This window comes from Pinus tabuliformis, chromosome 7 (genome assembly GCF_031772625.1).
Source record: "Pinus tabuliformis cultivar Carrire ecotype Pingquan chromosome 7, CPIR1, whole genome shotgun sequence".
In the NCBI taxonomy this organism is placed as follows: domain Eukaryota; kingdom Viridiplantae; phylum Streptophyta; class Pinopsida; order Pinales; family Pinaceae; genus Pinus; species Pinus tabuliformis.
In genome coordinates, this window is record NC_142293.1 from 889,325,626 (window position 1) to 889,352,808 (window position 27,183).

Below are 27,183 nucleotides of genomic sequence, written 5' to 3' on the forward strand. Positions count from 1 at the left end.
GAGTTAGCCTCCCCCTCCCCTTGTCCACACTTTGGGTCGGGCCTGAAACGATGCCCTGAAGGTTGATGCAACTAAAAAGAAAGTTAAAAGCATAATTTGGCCACTTACAACAGGAAATGTACCATAAAATGCAAAAGATGGTCGGGACATAAAAATTTAGCACATGGGAAAAAGCCAAGCATGAGCTCTACCCCTTATCATGGTCATCACCAATGTTTTTAAAACCGGAACCGGTGACCGGACCGGTCCACCTAATGAACCGATTTACCGACCGGAACCGGTCTAACCGGGACTAGTTTGGTCTAACCGAACGGGTTTTAAAAAAATACATTAAATAATAAATTTTTAATGAAACAAAACTATTTTTAAGATGTAAAACCATGATTCCAAGCCAATAGAGACAAAATATGCAAAGTTTGCTCATTTATATACCATGTAAAGATGAATATATCAAAATGGCACCGAGTGCAATACATATCATCGACAAAATAGCAAAATACATAAGAAATGAGGCTCTAAATGGCCTATAAAGTCCAAAAACAATTCTGCAAGCTATGAGGCCATTGGCCTACTACAAGTCTACGGTGTACACATGATCAATCATCAAGTTCATCACCACTACTAGACACAGGATCATCATCAGGAGCTACATAGACATCATCTGGTTCAGAGTCTAAGGATGCCCTAGCCTAATCTGCAACCTCAGTATCAATGCCACCAATGACAATAGAAGTGGACCTAATGGAAGCACGAGTTTGTCAACCTACATGACTAGTGCCTTCGATTGGTTCTTTGCCTTTCCTTGATGCCGCTACTGATCCTAGTTCTGATGCCACCACATAATCTGCTTCATCCCCTGCTAAAGCCATGTCAATATCAAAATCAGCCTCAAACACAGGTTCTTCAGTCTCCTCCACCCATTCTGATGTTGGATCAATATCATCCAACACAATGGGATCTAGATCAGGAGTTTTGCTCAGTGTTGATAATATCGGTATCGGGAAAATATCGGCGAGGGTCCAGAAAATATCTTATCGGCAATATCGGCGAAAATATCGGCAAAATATCGGCAAATATCGGCAAGCATAAAAAATGCATAATATATTCATTTTTTTCAGATTTTTAAACATATAAAGCAATAACAACATGAAATAAACACATTGGCACATAAATATGAAGAAAATACTGATATATATGATGTCAAATAGAAATGATACATCAAAGGCGATACCAAATCTTGCTGATCCCTGATAATTGTCCATTCAAGGACTCAAATGTGGAAAACCAATACAAAATAACATCACATATATAAAAGTATCTCATCATCATGAGTTATATGTAGCACAAGAAGTAAAACTAACAACTATCTATCTGAAATCACTGCCCTCTCCCCCTTTTACGGGAAAACATGATGGGTTGTTTGCTAGGCCTGCCCCTAGTAGTAGGAGGCCCTAACCCTGCCTCTGCACCTAATGTCAAATAATGAGTGCTAGGTATGGGGCTATGCTCTCCTATATCTATAGCAGATGGCGTTGATGCTGATGCTCCTGCAGTGTCCTCCTCTTCCTCCTGCTGCTCATCCTCTGAGTGCAGCTGCTCCTCTGACTCCGAGTCCTCCTCTTGCTGCCCCTGCTCTAATGAATCATCTGCCACTGGCTCTAACCATGAAGGTGACTCCTCCAAGAGGGCTCCTCAGACTCCACCCTCCACGGAGACAATACATCAATATTGTCTAAGCTAAGTCACATGACACGAGGACACAAGACACGGAGGACACGTAAATACGAGTATTCAATACGAAACACAATGACCTGGAAACAAGACACGGGGGACACATTATATATATATATATACCAAAATATAGTTTTGTATCCATATTAAATAGCAGGCTGCAGCTTATCTAATCAAATTAAAATATAATTACTTCTCAAAGTTCATAGTTCACTTTAAAAAAATAAATAGAATCAAAATTTACTATTTAGAAATTAGAATGTGATATGCTTGGTCTTGATTCTTGAATATTCAATGTTCATTGTTCATGTACAACTTACAAGCACATAAGAAAATAACTAAAGTCTAATCCTATTGATTTCCTCTGCCCCTCTTGCGAGAAAATGCCACAGCTTTCCCTTTCCCTCTAGATGTAGATGCTGGTGCTGGTGGAGTTGGCAGTGGAGTTTGCTATGCTCTAGAAGCTGAAGAACTAGAAGTAGGAGCTATAGGAGGTAAACCACGTCCTCTACTAGTGGTAGGGGTAGCCCGGGCAGGTGGTGTCACCTGGAAACATTACAATCTCCCAATCCTGAAATCCTAAAAAACTGATAAGTCTGCTGCATTTTGAATGAAATCTAAAATTCTACTTTCTCCATATGAAATCCAATGAGGCCGAAACCACTCTCAAACATCCTGAGTCATTTCATGGTAATGTTAAAAATTTAAGTAAAAGGATGAAAATGAAGATTAAGGAGAATGTCACTTTTACTTTAAGAATTTAACATTACCATGAATAGCATATCAATACTAGGGCCTAGAACACTCAAACCCTCCTTGGCAGCAACCACATAGCTCTCCCCTTCCTTCTCCAGCAATCAGAAATGAAAATGATATGAAAAAAACCAAAATCGGATTTTTAATAGGCTGTGCAGAAATTTTTTACAGTCACCGGGCGATATTTTCGAAATATCGGCGATATTTTCCGAAATATCGGCGATATTTCGAAAATCGCGCGATATTTTCAAAAGCTGAAAATATCGCGATATTTTGTCGGCGATATATCGGCTCGCCGAAAATATCGCGATATTTCCGAATATCGCCGATATCTCGGCGATATTATCAACACTGGTTTTGCTCATCATTTGGAGCTCCGATTGCATTTATTGTTTACCCCCAAACCATGAAATCCTGAAAACCATTAAGTCTGCTGAATTTTGAGTGAAATCTAAAATTCTAGTTTCTCCATATGAAATCCAATGAGGTCGAAACCACTCTCAAACATCCTGAGTCATTTCATGGTAATGTTAAAAATTTAAGTAACAGGATGAAAATGAAAATTAAAGGAAATGTCACTTTTACTTTAAGAATTTAACATTACCATTAATTTCCAACATTGTTAGGGTTGAAACACCCTTAGTTTCCCCCCAAAACCCCTAAAATACAGTCAAAAATATGCTTTTTTAACTTTACGGTGGGCGTGCCTAAAACCGGCCGATTTAGGACAAAACCGGCTGGTTTGATACAAATCGGCCGGTTCCGTCCTAAACCGGCCGGTTTTCACCGATTAGGGCAAAAAAATGGTGAAATGGCCTTTCCAACTGGGTTTTTTTTCCGGTTTAGACCGGCGGCCTTGCTAACCGGTCGGTTAGACCGGTAACCGGTTTTTAAAAACGGTTTTGAAAACACTGGTCATCACCCTGGTTCCTAGGGCCCTTATGTGAGCCCCCTGCATCATTAAAGAACCCAAGATTGTCCCAACCCCTAGTGGACGATGAACTGCCCAACCTTAGGGGGATATTCACTACTATATTATTCACATCATGCTCTCATTCCCTGGAGCCTTGAGTAGTTATAAAAAGAAAAATCAATAAAATGCGAAAGGCATATGAAGAAAGGTGGAAAAACAAAGATCGAGGTAACTCATGTACCACGATTTCTCCCTCCTACATGTATAGACCCATGTGTGGGCCTCCCTCATTATAGCTACCCTTGTACCATGTCATGTGGCCTATAGCCTTCTCTTGCTACCGCACTTTGTTCCACTATTCTTTCAAATTACACCTTCCATTTGACGTATGTACCATGGACTTCTCACTCCCTGTAACAACCAAAAGTCGTATACACAGCGGAAATCTTTAAAATACTTCAAAGACGTATGTGTCCATTGTAAGACATGTAACTGTGTATTGATTATTGTATAAGAATTGATATGAGATATGAGATGATTACAAATGAGAATGAGGGTCTGCTTATATACCCTAGGCAGGTACCCTTTCATGAATGGTCATGTCTCTAAGACATGCTTCTTCATTACTAACTAACTAACCATTAGTTAATTAATTATTATTTATTTTTATTATATTTATATTTATATTTATTATTTTTATATGAATTATATTCATAACATCAACAAGGTAGGTCAATTTGCAGGAGTCAGAGTTTTGCACCATTGGAAAGGTCTTAGACTGTAGATCAATGTGCTCACAGGTTTCAAATGTTGCAACACCAAAACACATCATTTGATACCCTCAAAATGGCTCCAAAAGGTTCAAGACCCCAATTTTCCAAACAGGGACCTGCCACAAAAATAGGCCTTGCAAGCCAATTCTTCCAATTTTTCCACCTAAAAAGTAGTAATATAGATGCAATTTGTATGATTATCCAATCCAGATCAAGGTTTGCACTCTAGTTCTTCTTATCCCTCTCAGTGCTTAATACATTAAGCAACTAATCCATTCTTCCACCTCTATGCCAATAATCATATGCATGCATAAACCATGCTCCCATGTACATGGGAGCACGAAGCAACAAACATATCTACAAAGTGGAACGATACATGGAGAAGGCTTGATAGAACGCTGTTAATAGTAACATCAAGAGAATTATAGCACGTCCATCTATGCTAATGAACATATAGCAGAAGTTGCAGAACTATATAATGTAGCAACAATGCAGGATGAAAAATTGTGCATCCAGGAGTTGATTTAAGTGATTACTGGGTATTTAAAGATGTATTATTTGATATTAATCATCTCTTCCATTAAACTGCAATGGATGCTTTCTCATTTCTAAACTAAATGCATATTTCAAGTCAAAAACATGCCAAAAAATATTTACTATGTTTCTTTAAGGTATAAACATTAGCTGCATGACACCTAATTATAATGTATTTAAAATTTATAGAACAGATATTACTAAGTTGATCATGTTAAAAGCAACAATTATTCAAGAAAATTGATGCTACTTTAGGTGCAAGATTTAGCATAAAAGTAACAGTAGGTGGAAGATTTAGCATGAAAGTAGCAGAACATGTCTTTCAAAATAGGAAACAGTAAATACAATGCCAATAAAATTATTTCATTGTGTTAGGGAAAATGCAGTTACTGAATTCCTCTTACATTGGGGGACAACAGATTGCAGCGACTAACTGCCTCCTCATTCCAACGAACAAACTCAGTCACAATACTCACTGACATCTGTTGGTGTGCAAAGGCAGTGGAAGAAGATTTACCACGTGACAATGTACCAGACACTTCAGATGGTTGTTGTGCTCCAGAACGCAGCTCTGCCATCTAAAATGAATAACACTTTCAGTTGACTTGTTATGACTGTAATATATATAAAAATAATGTAAATATAAATATTATAACAATCATAATAATGATTAATCAGTGATTAGTATAGAAGAGGCATGTATCTAAGGATGTGACCATTCATAAAAGGGCACCTGCCAAGGTATATAAGCAGGCCCACATTTGTAACAATCTCATCATCATATTCTCATTCATACATTTTATATATATAATTGTATCCACAATGGACATCTTCATATTCCAAGCATTCTGGAGTCTTTAACTTGTGAATACGAACTTCGTTCTTAACATAACTGTATACTAGCTGGAATATCAAAACATAGACAAATCATGCAAGTTAGCCTGACTAAAACATAGTATAAGACCTTAGATTGAAATAATTGGTTTAATGAACACTGTTCATGCTCTGGATATTCATCCTGGTGTGTAGAAAACAGAGACTCTGCAAGCCCTGAAACCATAGAATAGAGTAATCATTAGATTAGCCACAATGCAATTGCAAACATCTGTATATTAAAATTGCCTTTAAGAATTTAGCAACTCAAAAAAATTTGCATCAAAAAAGTGAAACTCTCCATTAAACAAAAGGCAGTTCATTATCATGAAAATGGAAAAGTGCCCAGTCCAGATGATTTTCCAACAACTTATTTCAGGAATTCTGCGACATTACTGCAAACAATAATAAAGAGGCAGTGGAAAATTCCAGACGATCAAGAAGGATGAAACAGACCTTGAATGCAACCTTTGTAACCTTGATCCCAAAACAGAAAGATGCAACCCCAAAGGATAGTTTTGACGATCGCATTATGTAACACCATATACAAAACCATACTAAAGGTTACTGCTAATCACCTTAAGCCACTTCTTCACAAACCAAAATCTAAGAAGCATGGTGGCTTTGTTCAGGGTAGAAAATTTTGGACAGGCTAATAACTGTACAATAAGTGATTCATTCCATTTAATCCACACAGCAGAAATGTGCATTTATTAAATTGTGCATGTCCATATCCAATCACCTCAGACCATATAAACAAGCAGTTTTTCATTCACATGTTGAAATCTATTGGTTTTAACCAATACTGGATAGAGTAGCTCTAGTGTTACATACCAATAGCTTCCTTTTCTATCTTGATTGATGGAATATGTTCAGCATCATTAATAATTCAAGAGGCACTAATTAAAGTAATACTTTCTCACCTTATCTCTTCATTTTCATGGCTGAAGGGCTTGGAAGGTTCATAAACAGTTATAAACAAGGTGTGAAAGGGGACATTAAACCTGTTCAAAGTTCAAACAACAGAACCAATTTATCATTTTCAATTGCATGCTGATTAAGTCCAGTAGGGTGGTCACACCCAAGTGTTCTTTGATTCATGGGAGACTCACAAGTCCTTGTGAGTCTGCCCAAGTCTCTGATGAGAGTCAGAGATAAGTACTCAACTCAGACTCACCTAGAGACTCGGGACATGGCAGACTCACCCAGACTTGTGAATCTCTCCAATAAACTCAGCAGTCCAACCTAGCACACAAATGTACACCCCAGCACAGAAATTTGATGGTTAAAATAGATTTCGGAGAGGAGACAAAAATGCTGGAGTGGGAAAAAAAAAACCCTAAAATCAATGTTTAAAAAAATGCCTCTCATTTCATTCTCATATCTCAGTATTTCATTCTTATTCACTGTAGACATGACCAATGTTGCATGAAACACTCCACCCCCCGCAGGGATCCAAACTGGGATCTATGTCCCGTACCGTGTACGGATGCGTGGGAGATCTGCCGCCGGATCCACGGTTCAGAAATCTGGAACCGCTGATCGGGCCAGCTAACACAGTTCCTGAAATTTCAGAACTGTGCCAGCCCAATCCGCTGTGGATTGGGCACAAATCTGTACAGATCCTGAGCGGATCCGATGCCCGATGGGTGGTTCCACAGTGGCCAACCCAAAAAACGTATTTTTTTTGTTTTTTCTCAACTTGAGTTGAGGGTGGGTTTAAGGTTGAGTTAGGGAAATGATAGATGGGGATAAAGCTCATTTCCTCACTCTTGTATTTTTGGAGAGCTTGGAGAAGAGAGGGCAAGAGAGCTTGGAGCAGAGAGGAGAGACAGGGGAAGAGAGCTTGGAGCAAAGAGGCATGAGGAGAGCTAGGAGGAGGAGCTAGGAGCAATGAAGGAGGAGGAGCTTGGAGGAGTAAAGAAGGGTTTCCATCTACAAGTGCTATAGAGGTAAACTCCCTCATTTTTCTGTCGTTGTTTTGTATTTTTTTTCCTACCTCTCCTACTCTTTCCCATTCTTTCTTCTTGCTCATTTCATTGCAGGTTGTCCATCTATATTCATATTCCAAATTGGTGTTCTTTTGGCTTCTATCTATCATTCCACTTTTGGTTTTCATGATGGCAAGGGGGAGTAGGAATAGAAGGGAAGAAGAACAAGAGGATAGTGATCCCCATATTAGTGACCCAATGTATGATGAGGAGGAAGGGGATGAAGAGGACACCGAAATGCTAGAGGGGAAAGCTGCATTGACACCCTTGTGGAATTTTGTGACCAAACTTGAAAGGGGAAAAGGTGGTGGAAGCTACAAGTTTTTGTGCCCTCATGGTTGTAATGGAGAAAAACCATATACTGGTTCATATACCCGTTTGAGGAGGCCTCTTTGTGGGGTGTTGGACAGGTCACAATAAAAAGGGTGTTGTGGGGATAGCAATTTGCCCAAAGGTTTCCAAGTCAAAAAATGGCACCTAGAGTGAAAGATGTTGCTTGGGCATATGTTGAAATGGTTGATAGTCAAATGCATTGCAAAATTTGCAATAACAAAATTAAGGAAGGTCCTGGGAGCATTAATAGGCTGAAACAACACTTGGCGGGGATTAGAAGCCAAATTACTCCATGTACCTCAACAAAAATTGGGGAGATTAGGAAGGATTTATTTGCCAGCTTTGAGAAGTTTAAGAAGATAAGGCTAGGCAAAAAGAGTTAGAGGCTGAAATTGGGAGGAAGAGGAATATACAAAAAATGTTAGCTACCAACCCCCATTTTGATTTTGAGGGTTCTTCCTTTATCCCTTGTACTGATGCATCCAACCCCTTCCAATATGTTCCTCCCTCTTTTGAGTCTATTCAAGAAAAGGGAAAGGGTAAAATGAAAAAGGGTGATATGAATATCAAAAGTTATTTCACTCCCTCCTCTCCATCAGATGCACATGGTCCTCAAGCTAGTAGAAGTCATATGCAGCCCACTTTAGATGACCATCGGAAAAAAGAATTGAGGGAGACTGCCTGTGATTACATAGCTAGATGGTGGTATGCCGCTGATATCCCCTTCAATGCTTCCTGTTCACCATATTATGAGCCTATGTTTGATGCCATACATGCTACTGGAAAAGGCTGCAAAGGCCCTACTATGCATGAGCTAAGGGGGTATCGTTTGCAGAAAGAAATTTCCTCCATTAATGAGTATTTGAAAGATTTCAAGGACTCATGGGAAAGAACAGGATGTACCATCATGTCAGATGGATGGACTGATCAAAGAAACCGTACCATCATAAACTTTCTTATCTTCTGCCCACAGGGAACCATGTTTCTAAAATCAGTTGATGCATTTGATAAGGTAAAAGATGGACAATTGTTGTTTTAGCTATTGGATGAGGTTGTTGAGGAGGTGGGGGTGGCTAATGTTGTTCAAGTCATCACAGATAATGCCTCTAACTATGTTCTTGTTGTTAAACTGTTAGAGGAAAAACACAGAACCATCTTTTGGACTCCATGTGTTGCACATTGCATAGACCTCATGCTTGAGGATATTGGCAAATTAGATTGGGTCAAAAACACTGTAGATCATGCCAAAAGCATAACAAAATTTAACTTCAATCATTCATGGATTTTGAGCCTGATGAGGAAACACACAGGGGACAAGGATATTATTAGGCCTGCCATCACTAGATTTGCTACTCATTTTTTGACATTGCAATCTATGCTTTCACAACATAGAAACTTGCAAAACATTTTTTCCAGTGAAGAATGGAATCAAAGCCAGTGGCTCACAAACTGGAAGGCAAAGAATTGAAAAAGAAAGTTAATGAAAAAATATTTTGGAGAAAGACAACAGAGATTGTGAAGCTTGTTGAGCCACTGATTAAGGTGTTGTGGTTGGTGTACGGGGAAAGATTTGCTACGGGCTTCATTTATGAGGTTATGGATCAAGAAAAGGAGCAAATAAAGAGGGCATACAAGGATAAAGTGGCTAAGTATGGGCCCATTTGGGCAATCATTGATGAAATATGGAACAATCAACTCCATCGCCCTATACATGCAACTGGGTATTTTTTAAACGCACGGTATCATTATAAAGCTAAGGCAATAGGAGCTTTGAGGGGGGAGGTTAGAGATGGATTGATTGACTGCATTAATCGCATGATCCCAATGGAGTGTGATCCGTTGGAGATACACCGATAGGTCACAACCTTCAGCACTGCCTTAGGTACCTTTGGGAAGAACCTAGCAAAGATTGCAAGGGAAGCAGATGAGTCAGGTAAACAAAAATTTCAATTTTCAAATTCTTAATACTTATTTTGTTAAATCGTTTATAATTTGAAAGTTGGATATAATTTGTAATTTTGTTGAGCTAACTCATTACACTCCTATGTTTCTTGCATCACAATGGTGGGAGGCTTTTGGTAGCCATTGTCCTGAATTGCAAAAGTTTACAATTCGTATTTTGACTCAAACTTGCAGTGCCACTGGGTGTGAGCACAATTGGTCTGTCTTTGAGAGGATTCACACAAAGAAGAGAAACCGTTTGGATCAAAAATGACTAAATGATCTAGTATATGTCCAATACAACCTCCGGCTCAGGCGCAACCAATTGTTGAACAAAAGACCTGATTCAGATCCCATTGTGTTGGAAGACAATGATCCAAACATCAGATTGGGTAGTGGAGAGTCATCCAGCCGAGTTTGCTTCTGATGAGGATATGGATTATGATTTACAAACGATAGCATCACTCGAACATAATGTTCAATTGAATGCAGATCATGATCCACTTGTACCAGCCTCAGCCTCAGAGCCAAAAAGTCCTCCAGTTGCAGGTGCTTCCTTTGCTCAGACATGACAGAAGCGCATATCTCGTCTATATCAGCTTGCAGCTACTGCACAGCCTGCTAGTGCTACCACTTCTACAGTTGCAGTTGGAGATGATGATCAGGAGGAGCCATGGGGCCCCTCTGTCTGACTCTGATCCAGAGATTGATCCACATGATCTCGAATCCTCTAGCAGTAGCCGGTAGTACTGGTCACAATTTACTTTTGTTGTAGAGGCCATTTCTAGCCTCCTTGGTTATGTGTTTTTGTTTTGATCTTTATATCATGATCATGTATGTGTTGGACAGTGCACTGGGTGCCATTTTGATATAATGGATATATTCATGAGCCTACTCTTAAAATTGGCAACTAGGGCCAAACTCCATGTGGATCACCTTATTTATGGCTTCTGATATTTTTCCTAGATTCCTCTCATCGAGAGGTGTAGGATTGATCTAAAGATCATCCGATTCCGATAAGTATTTATGGAGATATGAATTTATTTTGATTATGGACAAATTGTCAAAGTCGGCCAGCGAACTTAAATAGGCTCAAAAGCCCAACAATCACATCCATTCACCCTCAACGTTTGCATATAAATACAAGGAGCCTCCTCCTCATTTGGACAATTCATTCACTCATCTTCTCTCCCTCTCTCCTACGCATAAAAGGAGACTCTCTCTCTCACACGTGTGGCTGAAAGGAAGACATCCTAGGGCAAGGAAGATGCAGAAAGGACACTAGGGCAGCAGGTCATCTCTTTGACCAGCGTTGACCATCCAGAAGTGCGGATTGGGTGTGGTTGCCTCTGCTAGGCAAGCCGTAATTTTTGGCACGAAAACCGAGGTGATCTGACCTCTAATTTGACCGGTGTTGACTGCCCTGGTTTAGGGCTGCAAGTTGACTTCAAAAATCTACAAATTGATTGTACTTTTGGGGTTGTTCAAGGGCTATTTCTTCAAGCTGTTACAGGACAAGTTGACCGGAAATTGACCAAGCATTTTAGAGGTCAATTTCAACTAGTTTGACCAAGTTTGACTTTGCAGATCTAGGGTTTGTTGTTGCTGATATAAAATTACAGAATTCAGATTTTTTACTATTTCTCTCTGCTGAACTATTGAAGATAAAAGAAGATTTGATCAAAGGGTTTCCCTGCATTGGGGTTTGTCCTTGGCTAGCCGCCACATCTTGTGTCTCTTGTCTTGGCTTGTTTTCTGTTGTTCATTTAATGTTCTATCTGCACTTTACTTAATGTATATGTGATTGCTAATCTATGGGTAATAAGAAGAAAAATAAGTAAACTGCTCTAAGCATAGAACATACCATAATTTAACACGGTATCAGAGCTGAGGTGAAGACAAAGCACAAGCAAGAGCAAGAGCAATCACTGAAGAGAAGGTTGGCAAGGCTATCGTAAAGAAATCATGGGGTCCTCAACACACGTGACACTTCCCTTCTGAAGACAAACTTCGTGAGAAGTCTGACTATCACGGATGGAAGATGTCTCTCGATCTAACATTAGAAGAACGGGAAGTGTTGGACCATGTGAGAGGTGGAATTGTTGAGCCTCCATCAAATGCATCCATTGCTGCTAGGAACAAATGGACCAAGGGAGAAATAAAAGAAAGGAAGATCATCCAGGACTGTATCGACAAGCACTTGGTGGCCTATGTTTCCGAGCTGAACACCTCCAAGGAAATCTACAATAGAATGGTGACTTTTATTTTAAAGTTAATGATGCAAATCAAGTCTTGTTTCTTAGAAATAAGTTGAAGGAAATTAAGAAGGGCAAAGATGAGAGTATGCAAGCATATTTCTTAAAGATCACCGAGATCAAGAACGATATCCTATCTATTGGGGAAGTAATTCCTGACAAGGAAATGACACTCACAACTCTTGGAGGACTGCCATCTGAATGGTATATATTCAGGACTACTCTTCTCAACAATAACGTAATTCCTGGATTTGAGGAATTAATGACCAGATGCATTCAAGAAGAAACGAGGATGGAAGAGCAAGAAATCCCCATACTTAAAGGTCATCCCTCTGCCTTTTCTTCTCATACTAAAAGAAGAAACAATGCCGAGCTAAATTCAAAGAAAAGGCTAGACCAAAGGGTGGAAGAAAAGGAAGATGTTACAATTGCAATAAAACAGGTCACTATTCCCTTCAAGCCAAAGCAAGACCTCCGATATATTGCAATTGGTTCACTCAGACATATCCGGTATGATACCTATGAACTCCTTGGGACGATATTTATATTACCTCACTTTTACAGATGATTATTCTCGCAAGACTTGGATATACTTCATGAAAAAGAAGGATGAAGTGTTCCCCTGGTTTCGACACTTCAAAGCCTTGATCGAGAATCAAACCGAAAAGAAGATCAAGACCTTAAGGACTGATAATGGGACTGAATATGAATCCAATGAGTTTCATGACTTTTGCAAAGAGGCTGGCATTAAGAGGGAGACTACTATACCATATACTCCTGAGCCGAATGGTGTCGCGGAAAGGAAGAATCATACAATTGTGGAAGTTGTTCGTGCTATGCTCCAAGATCAAAGACTTCCGAAGTTTCTATAGGTCGAAGCTGCAAATACCGTCGTATATGTACAAAACCGATGCCCTCATCAAGCATTGGGTTCCGAGACTCCCAAAGAAATATTCACCAGTAAGAAACCTGACATATCTCATTTTAGAAATTTTGGAAGCCATGTATATTTTCATGTGCCTAAAAAGAAAAGGAATAAATTGGGTGCATTTGGAAAGAAAGGAATCTTCGTGGGCTATAGCGAAAATCCTAAGGGCTATAGAATCTATGTAGCTGGTCAAAGGGAAGTCAAGATTAGTCATGATGTCACCTTTGACGAAGATATGGCTCTTAGCAAAGTAAACAATCTTCCTACTTTAAGGGGATCTAAAGAAGCTGACACCGAGGAACCAAAGGAAAAGGAAGATGAGACGACGCCCGATGTGGAAGAACCTATGGATCCTATTGATCCTCCTCCGCGAGTGCCTTCCTCTTCTAGGAAGAGGCCTTCATGGCTTAGGGGGACACTTGATGATGCTGAAGGACACATTGCACTCCAAGTGATCTAAAAATGGGGCACTTAGGCTTCTTGTCTAACTTACAAGAGCCTCTCCCACTTCCAAAGCTTGAATATTCCCAAATCTTATTGATTAACCAATGCGGAATTGATAATATGCGGAATTGACAATATAGTGTACGCTTATGTTTGTTTTTAACTGATTATATGCTCTAAGAATCTGTTGTTTTAGCAAATATGTAGATGTGCTTAAACTGATATATAAATGCATATAACAGTGAATAATGCAGCAGTAAAAACAACGCATAAGACAGCAATTTAATTGGGAGTTCACCCACAACTCTTGGGCTACATCTCCGTGAGCTCTAGTCAACCCAACTAGGCTCTCTGGGATTATGGTATTAGTCTTTTTTACAAGCTCTTGGCTTAACTCATGTTGTTTTACATAGAAACAATGGGTTCAGACACCATGTTATTCCTTGGCTCTTGAAGCTCTGGCTCTTGCTCTGACTCTTCAGCTCTGGCTTCTTTCTACCCTCTATCAGTTTACAGCCCTCTTGACTTTTCACTTGACTTCCAAGTGACTCCCTTGGCTGCCTTTTTGCTTCCACGCTACCTCCTTCACCTTAGCTTCCTGCATTGGCTTCACTTTCAGCAACAAAACCCAAGAACAACCTCAGCCACCAACAACCTCTCCTATCTCTATCGTTTTGTGGCTTTTAAGCCAAATCAGAGCTATTGGTTCATTTTCTCTCTTCGGCTCTCTGTCTTCCTGTTTAGGTCCGCTCAAATCCCCTCTCTGAGCGTTAGCAATCATTACTAAACGCCCTCAAGGATGGATGCCGCTTATTCTGTAACGAAAGGAACCCCCAGCGCTTGAAATCCCCAAATTTTGGCATTCTAGGCTTACACAGGGAAATATACCAAACACGGGAAAAATCCGCAGAAAACGCTATTCATCGGACTTCAAATTTCCATAAATGTGCCTTCTAACATTATCGGGTCCGCCCTTAGTCGCTGTTGCAAGTCACAATTGCCCGTTCCATGGCTTTCCCTTTGTATTTATAAAATACATTAAAAACATTGAAAATCCCGCTTATCGGACTTGAAATCATATGTAACAGTATTAATAAACCCTTTCGGGTCCGTAATATCGCATCGGCGCATTTTCTTTGTAATTCGTTTAATAAACAAAATACACAAAAATCTGTCATTTGACGGATCTCAAATCATATCAAATAGCATTTATATTTGTTATCGGGTCCAGCTGATCACATCGTATATATATGTGTGTATGACTGCTCCTTTGTGTAACTCCGATTGCGATATCGCGATGCGATTGATCGCAATCACATATCGCTCATGCCCCAGGCCAGTGTAGCGCTCTATTGTGGTCGCCGATTGCGATATCGCTCCGTTGCAATCGCCAATTGTGATGTTGCGATCGCAATAATCATATATTATGCTCCGATATCCTCCGATAGCCACTGCCGATTGCGATTGCCGATGGCATCTGGACCGCTGATCACCCAGATTCGACGGCTCCTATTCATTGTCCCTTTGACCTCCAATGGGCTCGATTTTCGTTGTTTTCTCATGTTTTTAAGGCCCGATAGTGTTATCCGCCTTTTCCAAAACTTCTCCTTTTGCGATGGTTTTGACCTTTTAGGAGATTTTGAAGACTTAGAGGGTTTTTAGGACCCATTTTCAAGGGATTTTGCCCCTTTTTCCAAAGGATATAGGTAGCTTCATTTTATGATAACTTCTGCATCCTAAGTCAGTTTTTGCCCATTCAAGTTGCAATAGATTCAAAATGAGATGATCTCTGTAATGGGGCTAGTTCCAGGAACTTCCTTGGACTTTCATTTTCCTCAGTGAGGAACACTTAGACTTAGGAGTCTATCCAAAATCCATTTTGGATCACGCCTTCCCACTAAAAGAACTTTTGGTCTCCAAAAGACTGATATACTGATCTGAACAGTAAATGAGAGTGACTCACCCTCTTCTTTCAACCTCCCTACACTTGCCTTTGCATAGTGCCTCTGAACCAAAGTTTCTGACCACTTCCCCTCCTGGATGGGCTGGTCTTCCTGGGAAGAACTATCTTCCTCCTTGTCTTCCTACAAAACTTCTGCTAAAATGGTCATAGAAGGTGGTTTGAACTTATTTGCCATAATCATTGATCCAAGGTGACTCCAACAAATGTGAAGTTCATCTGCTCCACAAAACTTTCACTTGTACCTGTTTGAAAAGCTATCAACAACAACTGTTAACAACAACAGAAATACAGACAACAACTGGATGGCTTAAACTCCTGCTTCAACAAAAGAAATCTTGTGATCACCTCCATGTCTTACATCTGCATACAAATGAGGGACTAGATAACAAGCCCATAAAACATGCCTTTAAACAAATGACCCTTCGAGTCAAACATGTAGAAAAAGACCATTTGGACTCTTTTTCAAAAGATGAAACACTTCATCATTATCTCCATTTGGAGACCAAGTTAACTTCTCCCGAGTCAACATGGCATCACATGCATGTCAAAGAAATCAACCCCGCAAGTTAATTACATATACATGTTCAAAAACAAGGAAATCATCAACATTCTTGTGTTCATGCATCTCATGCTCATGCATGCATTTCATCCTTCAACTTTCACTTAAGCACACTGTACTTTCGAAGCTGAAATGAAATATAACGTAGATGCATCAATAGACATGCAATCTTAATCGGATAAGAACTCTAATCGTTCCTCACCAATCCCTTTAAAAGGTACTGCCTTTGTTTGCACATCAGCATCATCATGTGAATCATCCTGAGACACATCAGTCATGGAATCTTCACTTCCATTTCTGCCATCTTCACTTTCCACTTTCTTTAGCTTTTGTAGAAGCATTGTTGGATTCAAAGTCCAACATTTTGCAGCAAGATGTCCTTGCTTATGGCAATAAGTGCACAGCATGTGCATCCTCTTGACAGCATGATTTAACTTGTCCAATAGACCTTTGGCTTTTTGCTTATTTTCCTTCAAAAGTTTCCTGTATGTGGCCATTCTCTTCCAACATCTAGAAACATTATGGTTATCGAAACCACAAAAGGAACATGCAATTCCTCTCCCATACATATGTGGAAATTTCTCATGCTTTGTACAATCAAAAGGAAAATGTTTAGAACCAGATTTATACCTTTCTCTTTCACCTTTACTACCTTCTTGAGGAGGTGAATCAAATGAAGAAGTGGCTCCCTTTGGAACACCATCAATCTCTTCAAGGCTGCTAGAGTCTCCCCAACTCTCTGGTTCAAGTGTGTGCTTCTAAACATCTGCATCCTGCAAATGATGTTTCAAGCTATTGCATTCCTCCTAAATACAATCTTCACACTCTGCAATGCAACCCCTTCTTGGCACTGTTTCAATGGCCTTCATGGCAGCTTTGGAACTTTCTCCATGAATCTGTCCATAGCCAAGACCCAAATACTTAGGCCTTTCCTCAATCATTATTGGCTCAACAATACCTTGTGCATGTCTACCCAAGCCTTTTCCTTCATAGCCAATCTTGGACATTAGCTTGGAACCTATGCCTCTAGTATGTTTTTCAAAAGAACCAATAGAAGCATCCTTAAAGGAATTTGAAGACAAACTGGAATGGTTTACCTCTTCTTCAAGCTGATACTTGACTAAGGCTTCTTGGGCAACAAAGAGTTGTGTCTCCAACTCATGCATCCTTTTCAAGTTCATATTTGCAATATGAAGTTGCCTCTCCATTTCCTGCAATTTGTCAGAAAGCAACTGCTTCTCTTCCTTCATGGAATTCAACTGCTCCCTAAGTCTGCAACTCTTCTTTCCATCCTCAGACATTTCTCTCACCATATCCATCATGGTGGACAATTCTTGCTTCATGTCTTCATCAAAGAATCTTGTGAAGAAAGTAGAATTTGAGGACCCACTTGTAGAAGTTGTCATTATGCCAATGAACAAAAAAACTTCAACAAGATAAATAAAGAGCTTATTCAGCAACCTTTTGCAACAAACCTCTTGTGCTTTAAGGACTGCCTTGAGGTCCTTTGGGATAGAAGAATGCCTTCAGCCCTTCTTCCTATTTGTCCTTCCTGGAATAAGCTATCAGTAGCTCTCCCTTTACCTTTTGCACGCTCAGAAAATAGTCAGTTTGTAAAAGAAGCATACAACAATCAGACAATCAATCCTTGACTGCCCAAACACTTTTCAGACAAGCAATCTTTGCTCTGTCAATCAAGCAATCTGATATAACCTTCCTTGAAGGTGGGGTTAATCAATCTTAAGCTCTGATACCACCTGATCTGAAAATGGGGCACTTAGGCTTCTTGTCTAACTTACAAGAACCTCTCCCACTTCCAAAGCTTGAATATTCCCAAATCTTATTGATTAACTAATGCGGAATTGATAATATGCTTGACAATATAGTGTATGCTTATGTTTGTTTTTAATTGATTATATGCTCTAAGAATCTGTTGTTTTAGCGAATATGTAGATGTGCTTAAACTGATATATAAATGCATATAACAGTGAATAATGCAGCAGTAAAAACAACACATAAGATAGCAATTTAATTGGGAGTTCACCCACAACTCTTGGGCTACATCTCTGTGAGCTCTAGTCAACTCAACTAGGCTCTCTGAGATTACGGTATTAGTCTTTTTTACAAGCTCTTGGCTTAACTCATGTTGTTTTACACAGAAACAGTGGGTTCAGACACCATGTTATTCCCTGGCTCTTGAAGCTCTGGCTTCTTTCTGCCCTCTATCAGTTTACAGCCCTCTTGGCTTTTCACTTGACTTCCAAGTGACTCCCTTGGCTGCCTTTTTGCTTCTACGCTACCTCCTTCGCCTTAGCTTCCTGCTTTGGCTTCACTTTCAGCAACAAAACCCAACAACAACCTCAGCAACCAACAACCTCTCCTGTCTCTGTCATTCTGTGGCTTTTAAGCCAAATCGGCGTTGTTGGTTCATTTTCCCTCTCCGGCTCTCTGTCTTCCTGTTTTGGTCTGCTCAAATCCCCTCTCTGAGCATTAGCAATCATTGCTAAACGCCCTCAGGGATGGATGCCACCTATTCTGTAACGGAAGGAACCACCAGCGCTTGAAATCCCCAAATTTTGGCATTCTCGGCTTACACAGGGAAATATACCAAACACGGGAAAAATCCGCAGAAAACACTATTCACCGGACTTCAAATTTTCATAAATGCACTTTATAACATTATCGGGTCCGCCCTTAGTCGTTGTCGCAAGTCACAATTGCCCGTTCCGTGGCTTTCCCTTTGTATTTATAAAATACATTAAAAACATTGAAAATCCCACTTATCAGACTTGAAATCATATGTAATAGTATTAATAAACCCTTTCGGGTCCGTAATATCACATTGGCACATTTTCTTTGTAATTCGTTTAACAAACGAAATACACAGAAATTCGTCGTTTGACAAATCTCAAATCATATCAAATAGCGTTTATATTTGTTATCGGGTCCAGCTGATCGCATCACATATATATATGTGTGTGTGTGTGACCACTCCTATGTGTAACTCCGATTGCGATATCGCAATGCGATTGATCGCAATCGCATATCGCTCATGCCCCGAGCCGTGTAGCGCTCTATTGTGGTCGCCGATTGCGATATCGCTCTGTTGCAATCACCAATTGCAATGTCGCGATCGCAATAATCATATATTATGCTCCGATATCCTCCGATAGCCACCGCCGATTGCGATTGTCGATCGGATCTGGACTGTTGATCAGCCAGATCCGATGACTCCTGTTCACTGTCCCTTTGACCTCCGATGGGCTCAATTTTCGTTGTTTTCTCATGTTTTTAAGGCCTGATAGTGTTATCTGCCTTTTCCAAAACTTCTCCTTTTGCGATGGTTTTGACCTTTTAGGAGATTTTGAAGACTTAGAGGGTTTTTAGGACCCATTTTCAAGGGATTTTGCCCCTTTTTCCAAAGGATATAGGCAGCTTCATTTTATGATAACTTCTGCATCCTAAGTCAGTTTTTGCCCATTCAAGTTGCAGTAGATTCAAAATGAGATGATCTCTGCAATGGGGCTAGTTCCAAGAACTTCCTTGGACTTTCATTTTCCTCAGTGAGGAACACTTAGACTTAGGAGTCTATCCAAAATCCATTTTGGATCACCGAGGAACCTTCCGTGAAAGTAAGAAGCCGAACAGGTATCAGGGATACCTGACCATCATGAGCACGATCATCCAAAATGAGCCTTCGTCATTCATAGATTCCGTCAAGCATCAAGTATGGAAGGATGCTATGACCGAGGAATATGAGTCCATTATGAAAAACGATGTTTGGGATGTGGTCCCCAGACCCCAGGACAAAGCAGTTGTCACTTCAAAATGGCTTTACAAGATAAAGCATGCAGTTGATGGAAGTGCGGAAAAGTATAAGGCTCGTTTTGTCGCTCGTGGCTTCTCCCAGAAGGAAGGTATAGACTATGACAAGATATTTTCACATGTTGCCCAATATACCACCATCCGCTCGATCATAGCCTTTGCTGCCTCGCAAGGATGGAACCTACATCAGATAGATGTCAAGGCTGCATTCTTACATGGTTCGATCAAAGAGGAGGTCTATGTGGAGCAACCCGAAGGATTTGAGATTTATGATTGAGAATCTCATGCGTGTAGGTTGAAGAAGGCCCTCTATGGGCTAAAGCAAGCACCCCGAGCATGGTATGAGAGGATCGATAGCTACTTGATGAAGTTGGGATTCACTAGGAGTGAAGCCATCCCTAACCTTTACTTTAAGGTTATAGATGACAAGCCTCCCATACTAGTGCTATATGTTGACGACCTCTTTCTAACAGGTGCAGACCCTCTCATTCACGAATGTAAGAGGGAGATGGCTTCTGACTTTGAGATGAAAGACCTAGGACTTATGCACTATTTCCTAAGACTGGAAGTCTGGCAAAAACCAGGAGAGATTTTCCTATCTCAAGGAAGATATTGGAGAAATTCGGCATGGTGGACTGCAAGCCCATAACTACCCTGATGGAGCTTGACTTCAAGAAGTTAAAAGGTAGTGCTGCTGGACCTGTTTTATGAAATGCTACCGAGTATCGTCAACTCGTCGAAGCATTAATGTTCTTGGTGAACTCCCATTCGGATATATGCTTTGTAGTCAACACATTGAGTCAACATATGGTTGAGCCTCACCACTCACATTAGATTGGTGCCAAGAATCTGTTGAGATATCTTCGTGGCACAATCACTCATGGGTTGAGATACACTGCCGGAGATGTGAGACTACTTAGGTATACTGATGTTGATTGGGCAAGCAGTGAGGTGGACCGAAAGAGTACTTCTGGTTGCTATTTCTCTTTGGGATCTGCCTCGATATCCTAGATGAGCAGGAAGCAGAAGTCGGTGACTTTGAGCACCGTCGAGGCAGAGTACATTGCTGCTAACATGGCCTCCTGTGAGGCATTCTGGTTGCGAAAGCTCTTCAGTGAGCTATTTGGATTTACATTGGATACCATCGTGATCCTGTGTGACAACTAGAGCGGGATCCGTTTATCAGAGAATCTCGTATTTCATGATCGCTCCAAGCATATCGATATCAGGTACCACTATATTCGAGATATGGTGCAGCGAGGAGCAATAAGGCTCCAACATATCGGTACAGATGAACAGGTCGCCGACATTTTGACAAAGCCCTTAGGAAAGGTCAAATTCCTGACTTTCCGAGAACGACTTGGTGTCGTTCAGAGACCCTCTTATGAGAGTCAAGTATGATGTATTGAGCTCTGGGAGCTCCAAGGGGGCACGAGGTACTTCTTGGAGCGACATGTGACCACAGGGTGACTCACCATCCCCTGGTGGTGCACTATGTACAGGGTAAAGGTTCAACCTTCCCCTGTGACACCCCATGGTGACTGTGGAACAAGATGATTAGTTCTCTTGTGGGCCAAGATGATTCGTTCTCCATGGCAACTATGGAGCAGGACGATTGGTTCTCCTTTAGGCCAGGATGATTAGTTCTCCGTGGCATCCACTAGATAGAATGATTCGTTCTCCGTGGCATCCACTGGACAGCATGATTCGTTCTCCTGTGGACAAGATGATTAGTTCTCCTGTCGAGGCATCCTACCCACGCAGTCTGAGACTCATGGGAAGTACCTCTCATCTGATCAATGAGCAAGGAAATGAGGATAGGGACCATAGTAGTACTATCGATGGACGCATCGTTGTATCTACCGTACTCCCTATGCTAGGATGACCTCCATTGATCTGGGATCAATGATACTAATCTGGGATCAGTGAGAGTGGTTCACACTCTGAGACTGACTTCGGGTCAGTGGAGGATGGTATGATACATCCTCGATCATTTCTTCTTCTTCATAGTTCGAGCAGAGCATAGCAAAGCAAAGAAGAGCAGAGTAGAGCAAAGCAGAGCAGAGCAGAGTGGGGTCAAGCTATACAGGACAATGCATTTGATGGATGGGTAGCAGCGATGGTCTGACAGATTGCAGATGAAGTTCTCCCTAGTTGAGAGGGAGTTTTAAATTGGCAACTAAGGCCAAACTCCATGTGGATCACCTTATTTATGGCTTCTGATACTTTTCCTAGGTTCCTCTCATCAAGAGGTGTAGGATTAATCTAAAGATCATCCGATTCTGATAAGTATTTATGGAGACATGAATTTATTTTGATTATGGACAAATTGTCAAGGTCGGCCAGCAAACTTATGTAGGCTCAAAAGCCCAACAGCACGTCCATTCACCCTCAACATTTGCATATAAATACATGGAGCCTCCTCCCCATTTGGACAATTCATTCACTCATCTTCTCTCTCTCTCTCTCCTACACATAAAAGGAGCTTCTCTCTCTCTCTCTCACACGTGTGGCTGAAAGGAAGACGTCCGAGGGAAAGGAAGACGCAGAAAGAAGGACACTAGGGCAGCAGGTCATCTCTTTGACCAGCGTTGACCATCCAGAAGTGTGGATTGGGTGTGGTTGCCTCTCCTAGGCAAGCTGCAATTATTGGCACGAAAAACGAGGTGGTCTGACCTCTAATTTGACCGATGTTGACTGCCCTAGTTTAGGGCTGCAAGTTGACTTCAGAAATCTGCAAATTGATTGTACTTTTGGGGTTGTTCAAGGGCTATTTCTTCAAGTTGTTCGAGGACAAGTTGACCGGAAATTGACCAAGCATTTTAGAGGTCAATTTCAACTAGTTTGACCAAGTTTGACTTTGCAGATCTAGGGTTTGCTGCTGCTGATATAAAATTACAGAATTCAGATTTTGTACTATTTATCTTTGCTGAACTATTGAAGATAAAAGAAGATTTGATCGAAGGGTTTCCCCGCATTGGGGTTTGTCCCTAACTAGCTGCCACATCTTGTGTCTCTTGTCTTGGCTTGTTTTCTGTTGATCATTTAATGTTCTATTGGCACTTTACTTAATGTATATGTGATTGCTAATCTGTGGGTAATAAGAAGAAAAATAAGTAAACTGCTCTAAGCATAGAACATACCATCATTTAACACCTACTTTGATCATATGTTGTCTTCTATCTATATTCTAATGCTGTGTGTTTGGAAACATGAATGAAAATCTTTAAAATTATGTTTTTTTATAATAAAAAACAGATATTTAATGTACTTTTTACAACAACCGAGTCATTGAAATCGAGTCGATACCGAGTCGGAGTCGAAGTTGGAGTCGACCCTCAGCCGAGTCGGAGTCTGAGTCGGAGTTTTAAAACATTGGTTATAAGTCTCAGCCCTCTTAGGGCAATATTATTGAGCAAGTTCGGACCTGTTCTGGGCTCCCAGAAAGGTCTCTGCGGTCATCAAGTTTGAGCACAAAAGAAACTTTGCTAGGCTACTATTCTAGGCATCCGGTTATGATGTTTTGTCGATGATTAAGGGAAAATCTCTGTGAAAAATTTAAGCAGTGGACGTAATCATTACCTCTAAAAAATTTCAACCTAACCTAAAGTAAATGCAGTGGTGCTTCCCTGTGGCCTTGGTCTCCTTTGAAGAATGGCACTGAACTACATTCATAGCATGACATTGATGAGACCATTCATTGTTGTCTCGGCTTACTTCTTTGTTACAAGTTAGCGTCACTATTAAAAATCCCCATATCAATTATTTGGGATCTTTGATCACTACAAAACCTGAGGCAGTATTTGGCCCTAAGAAAAGAGTTACTTAACACAGAGGTATTCAAACTAGCATAAGTTCCACACTGGTGTGCCCTTTGATACGTTGTCTTGAAGTTCTATATATTCATCAAGATAAATGCTAGATATAAAAGGCATGCATTCATACATGTGTCTACAGCCTTGACCAAGTCAACCTTAGGTTTACACTTGCGGCCTATAGTTGAAGCCTTGAAGTAGCAGTTGAAGATCAGCATCACGATTGACATCATTTGGGATTGCAAACGTATATGTTTGGGTGTCATGACCAATGTTTAGATTTTAGAATGCAATATGTTTGATTGAGTGCTTATTATGAAACCTATGTAATCATCATATTGGTAGCCCTTATGTGACTATAGAGGACTAAACATTGTCTATACATATTGTCATTACACCCAGGGTCTGTTTGCATATGGCTTGAATATACATTTGGTAGGGTTTATCAGTGAGTTTGATGTGTAGGCTATTTGTTTTGTACACCAAAGAGAATTACTATGCCTTCCAAATACTATTGTTGATGCATTGAGATGTCATTGATGTTGATAGTGCGAGTATGGTTGAGTATTGAGACAGAGGTATGCTAATGGTTGACAGTGATACCTTCTCTCATATTGTGTGCTAGACAGTGATCCATGATTACAAAACATGATGATTACAGGGTTGACATGATTCGTTGTACATATGACTGACAAGTGATATATGATTGATCTATGTTGACACTAATATATGCTTGACAATGATATGATGAGACAGTGATCTTGTGATGCAATGATTGACAAAGCTACCTGACAATGACTTGTGACAAACAGTGTTATATGTTCTTCTAATAATGATGCTCGACTATTACAATGAAACAATGTTCTATATGACAGTGATTTGAAAATATGGCGTGGACTTTGGCATGGCAACGAACTTTGACCTAGTATGATAGTGATATTTGATGTGGGAATAACCATGTATGACTTTGACAGCGATGTTGTGACAGTATCTCTTTGACAGCGATGATTGTGACAATATCTCTTTAACAGTGATGTTGTGACAGTATCTCTTTGACAGTGATGATTGTGACAGTCCCTCCTTGACAGTGATGATTGTGACAGTCCCTCCTTGACAGTGATGATGGCAGTGATGTTGTGACAGTATCTCTTTGACAGTGATGATTGTGACAGTATCTCTTTGACAGTGATGGTGTGACAGTGTCTCTTTGACAATGATGTTGTGACAGTCCCTCCTTGACAGTGATGCTGGTAGTGATGTTGTGACAGTGTCACTTTGACAATGTTGTTGTGACGGTTCCATGTGGTAGAGATAATGACATTGCCAAAGTTTGAATAGTGAGAGTGTTGAGGATGTTTTCAGTTGCAGCATGTGAGCAGTTGTAGATTGCAAGCCTATGTTAGCAACAGTAATAAAGTGAGAGTGGACAATGGTAGCAGCAGCAATGGCAGTGAGAGTGGACAGTGGATAGAAATATTCTATGTACTAATCATGTGCTATGATGATAATTCATGCTTTGTTTGATGCTCTAGAGTCTAAATATCTGAAAGAATCTAACGAATTTTGTAAAATAAGGGAGATACTGATTCACCCCCTTCTCGGTATTTCCAACAGCGAAAGCCTCTCATATATATAGTTTCGATTCACATTTAAAAATATAAATTGTGGGACCATAACTCATAAATGTCCACATAAGTATGTTAGGGTCACTGATAAGTCAAGGTTATAAATGCCTCAATTGGACCCACTTAAATCGAACAATACTAGGTCTTCCCAACATGCTAGCCACCATCCCGTTCATTAATTGAGCAGCCCACTAATCCGTATCACACTCCTATAAGTTGCTACAAGTTAGTCTACCAACCATTACAAGGTTCCAAATTACCCTATTAAACACAACTTAGAGGACAATAATAAAATTACATTAGCATCCCCTTCAATTTTATCGGGTAGGGACCAATGCAAATGATCAATGTTGATAACCAATGAACTTGTTACCAACTAAAAATGGAAGAATCATTTTTGCATTTTTCAAGGCATTCTTCTCGGTCATATTGTGATGACAATGTGATCTTTGGGAACTTGGTACAAGTCATGAATGTGAACATAGTCTTGTTCATCAGCCTTAGGAGAGATGGAATCTACATGTTTTCCTTTTTTCCTTCACATTTTTGAGGCATGTTCTATGGAAGTTCACATGTTTCAAGACAATGTTGCACATGTGACAGTAAATCACCATTTCAAGTGCCTTCTAAATCATCTCATAGTGTTCAAAACTTATGTGACCTAAACTTGACTCATGGATGATAACAAGAGGATGTAAGGGTGCAAGGTGGGGGTTGAGGGCAGAATCTTCATATTTCGGGAAGAAGAGTAGTCCCTTATGTTCAAGTGGGGAAATTCGTTTTTCCTTCAAATCAAAGTGCTCTAATAAATCACCAAGGAAATGACTTTGATTTTGATAGGGATCAAGCCAACTAGCCATTATTTTCCACTTGGATGGATTTCTCTATTTATAAAAGTCATTTTGTTTCTATGTGATATCTTTGGATGATATAAAATTTTGTAAAGCTAGTATTTAGCTATTGCTATGCTGGGAACATTTCTATATCATAATAGAAAGAATTTGGGGTTCATTTCAAGGTGTATTTCTTCAATTGATCCGCGGTACGTCTTAGTTATATGCTCTCCTATATTGTGCTAAAAAATTTATGAACTTATTATTTCATTTGTTGATGATAAGAGCATTCTATTACTATATTTTTTTATCTTCGGTGATCAGATTCACCATATGATCTAACAGTTCTATTTGAGAAAAATTATAGAGATTTGCAGGTACACTGACCCTTGGGCTCCAAGTTCACATACTATGCAAAAGAGCCGACTATGTTTGGGCTGTAATATTTTTGTATGTTATTTTAATTCTACAGAAGGGTTTTTGGCCAATATTTAAATTTTTTGAAAAATATATATATCCATTGCTATTACTCAAAAAAATATTTCTCCAAAAACAATTTTAATTTGCAAACATTGTACATATGTAAATAATTTGCAAATTATTTCTAACTCATTTTTTTGCAGCCACTGGCGTTTTATTTTTGGGGTTTTATATTTTGTTTATAATATATATATTTGGGGTTTATGGCATTTTTTATTTATTTGTGAAGGTGAACTTCAAGCTGATCAAGAAATTTTTGTTGGGGTTTTGAGACAGATTTAGACCTAGGAAGGCAAGATCTAGTCTCCATTCATCCTCCAGGCCCAACGTCCAGCAATTTGGCAATGATTATTCGGCATTTTGGTATTTTTGCAAGTTTCTGAAAAAATTTTAAGCCCTTGGCCTAGCCATTTTCCCTTTTTGGCCTAGTCGTGAGGCCTAGTGGCTTCCTAGGGCACTCAGCCCCCCTCTTTCACTTGGTCACAGCCCTTCTAGGACTGGTCATGGCCTCTAAAGGCTTGCGACACTACTCTATGACAGTCATCTAGCCCTCCTAGGGCCTTGACCCCCTCATTTTGCCTTGCCACAGCCTTGGGTTTCCCTTAGGAGCC

At 40.1% G+C, this 27,183-nt stretch overlaps 1 protein-coding gene across 2 annotated transcripts in view; it reads right to left on the minus strand.

Annotated features, from left to right (window-relative positions):
- SEC10 (exocyst complex component sec10) overlaps positions 1–27,183 on the minus strand; it is a 320,447-nt gene that overhangs the window by 112,432 nt on the left and 180,832 nt on the right. For both annotated transcript variants that reach the window (XM_089459095.1, XM_089459096.1), the window contains exons 14-15: positions 5,672–5,757; positions 5,112–5,285 (exon numbers count right to left, since the gene is read on the minus strand). In XM_089459095.1, the coding sequence (XP_089315221.1) occupies positions 5,112–5,285; positions 5,672–5,757 (260 nt within the window). The remainder of the gene's footprint in view (positions 1–5,111; positions 5,286–5,671; positions 5,758–27,183) is intronic.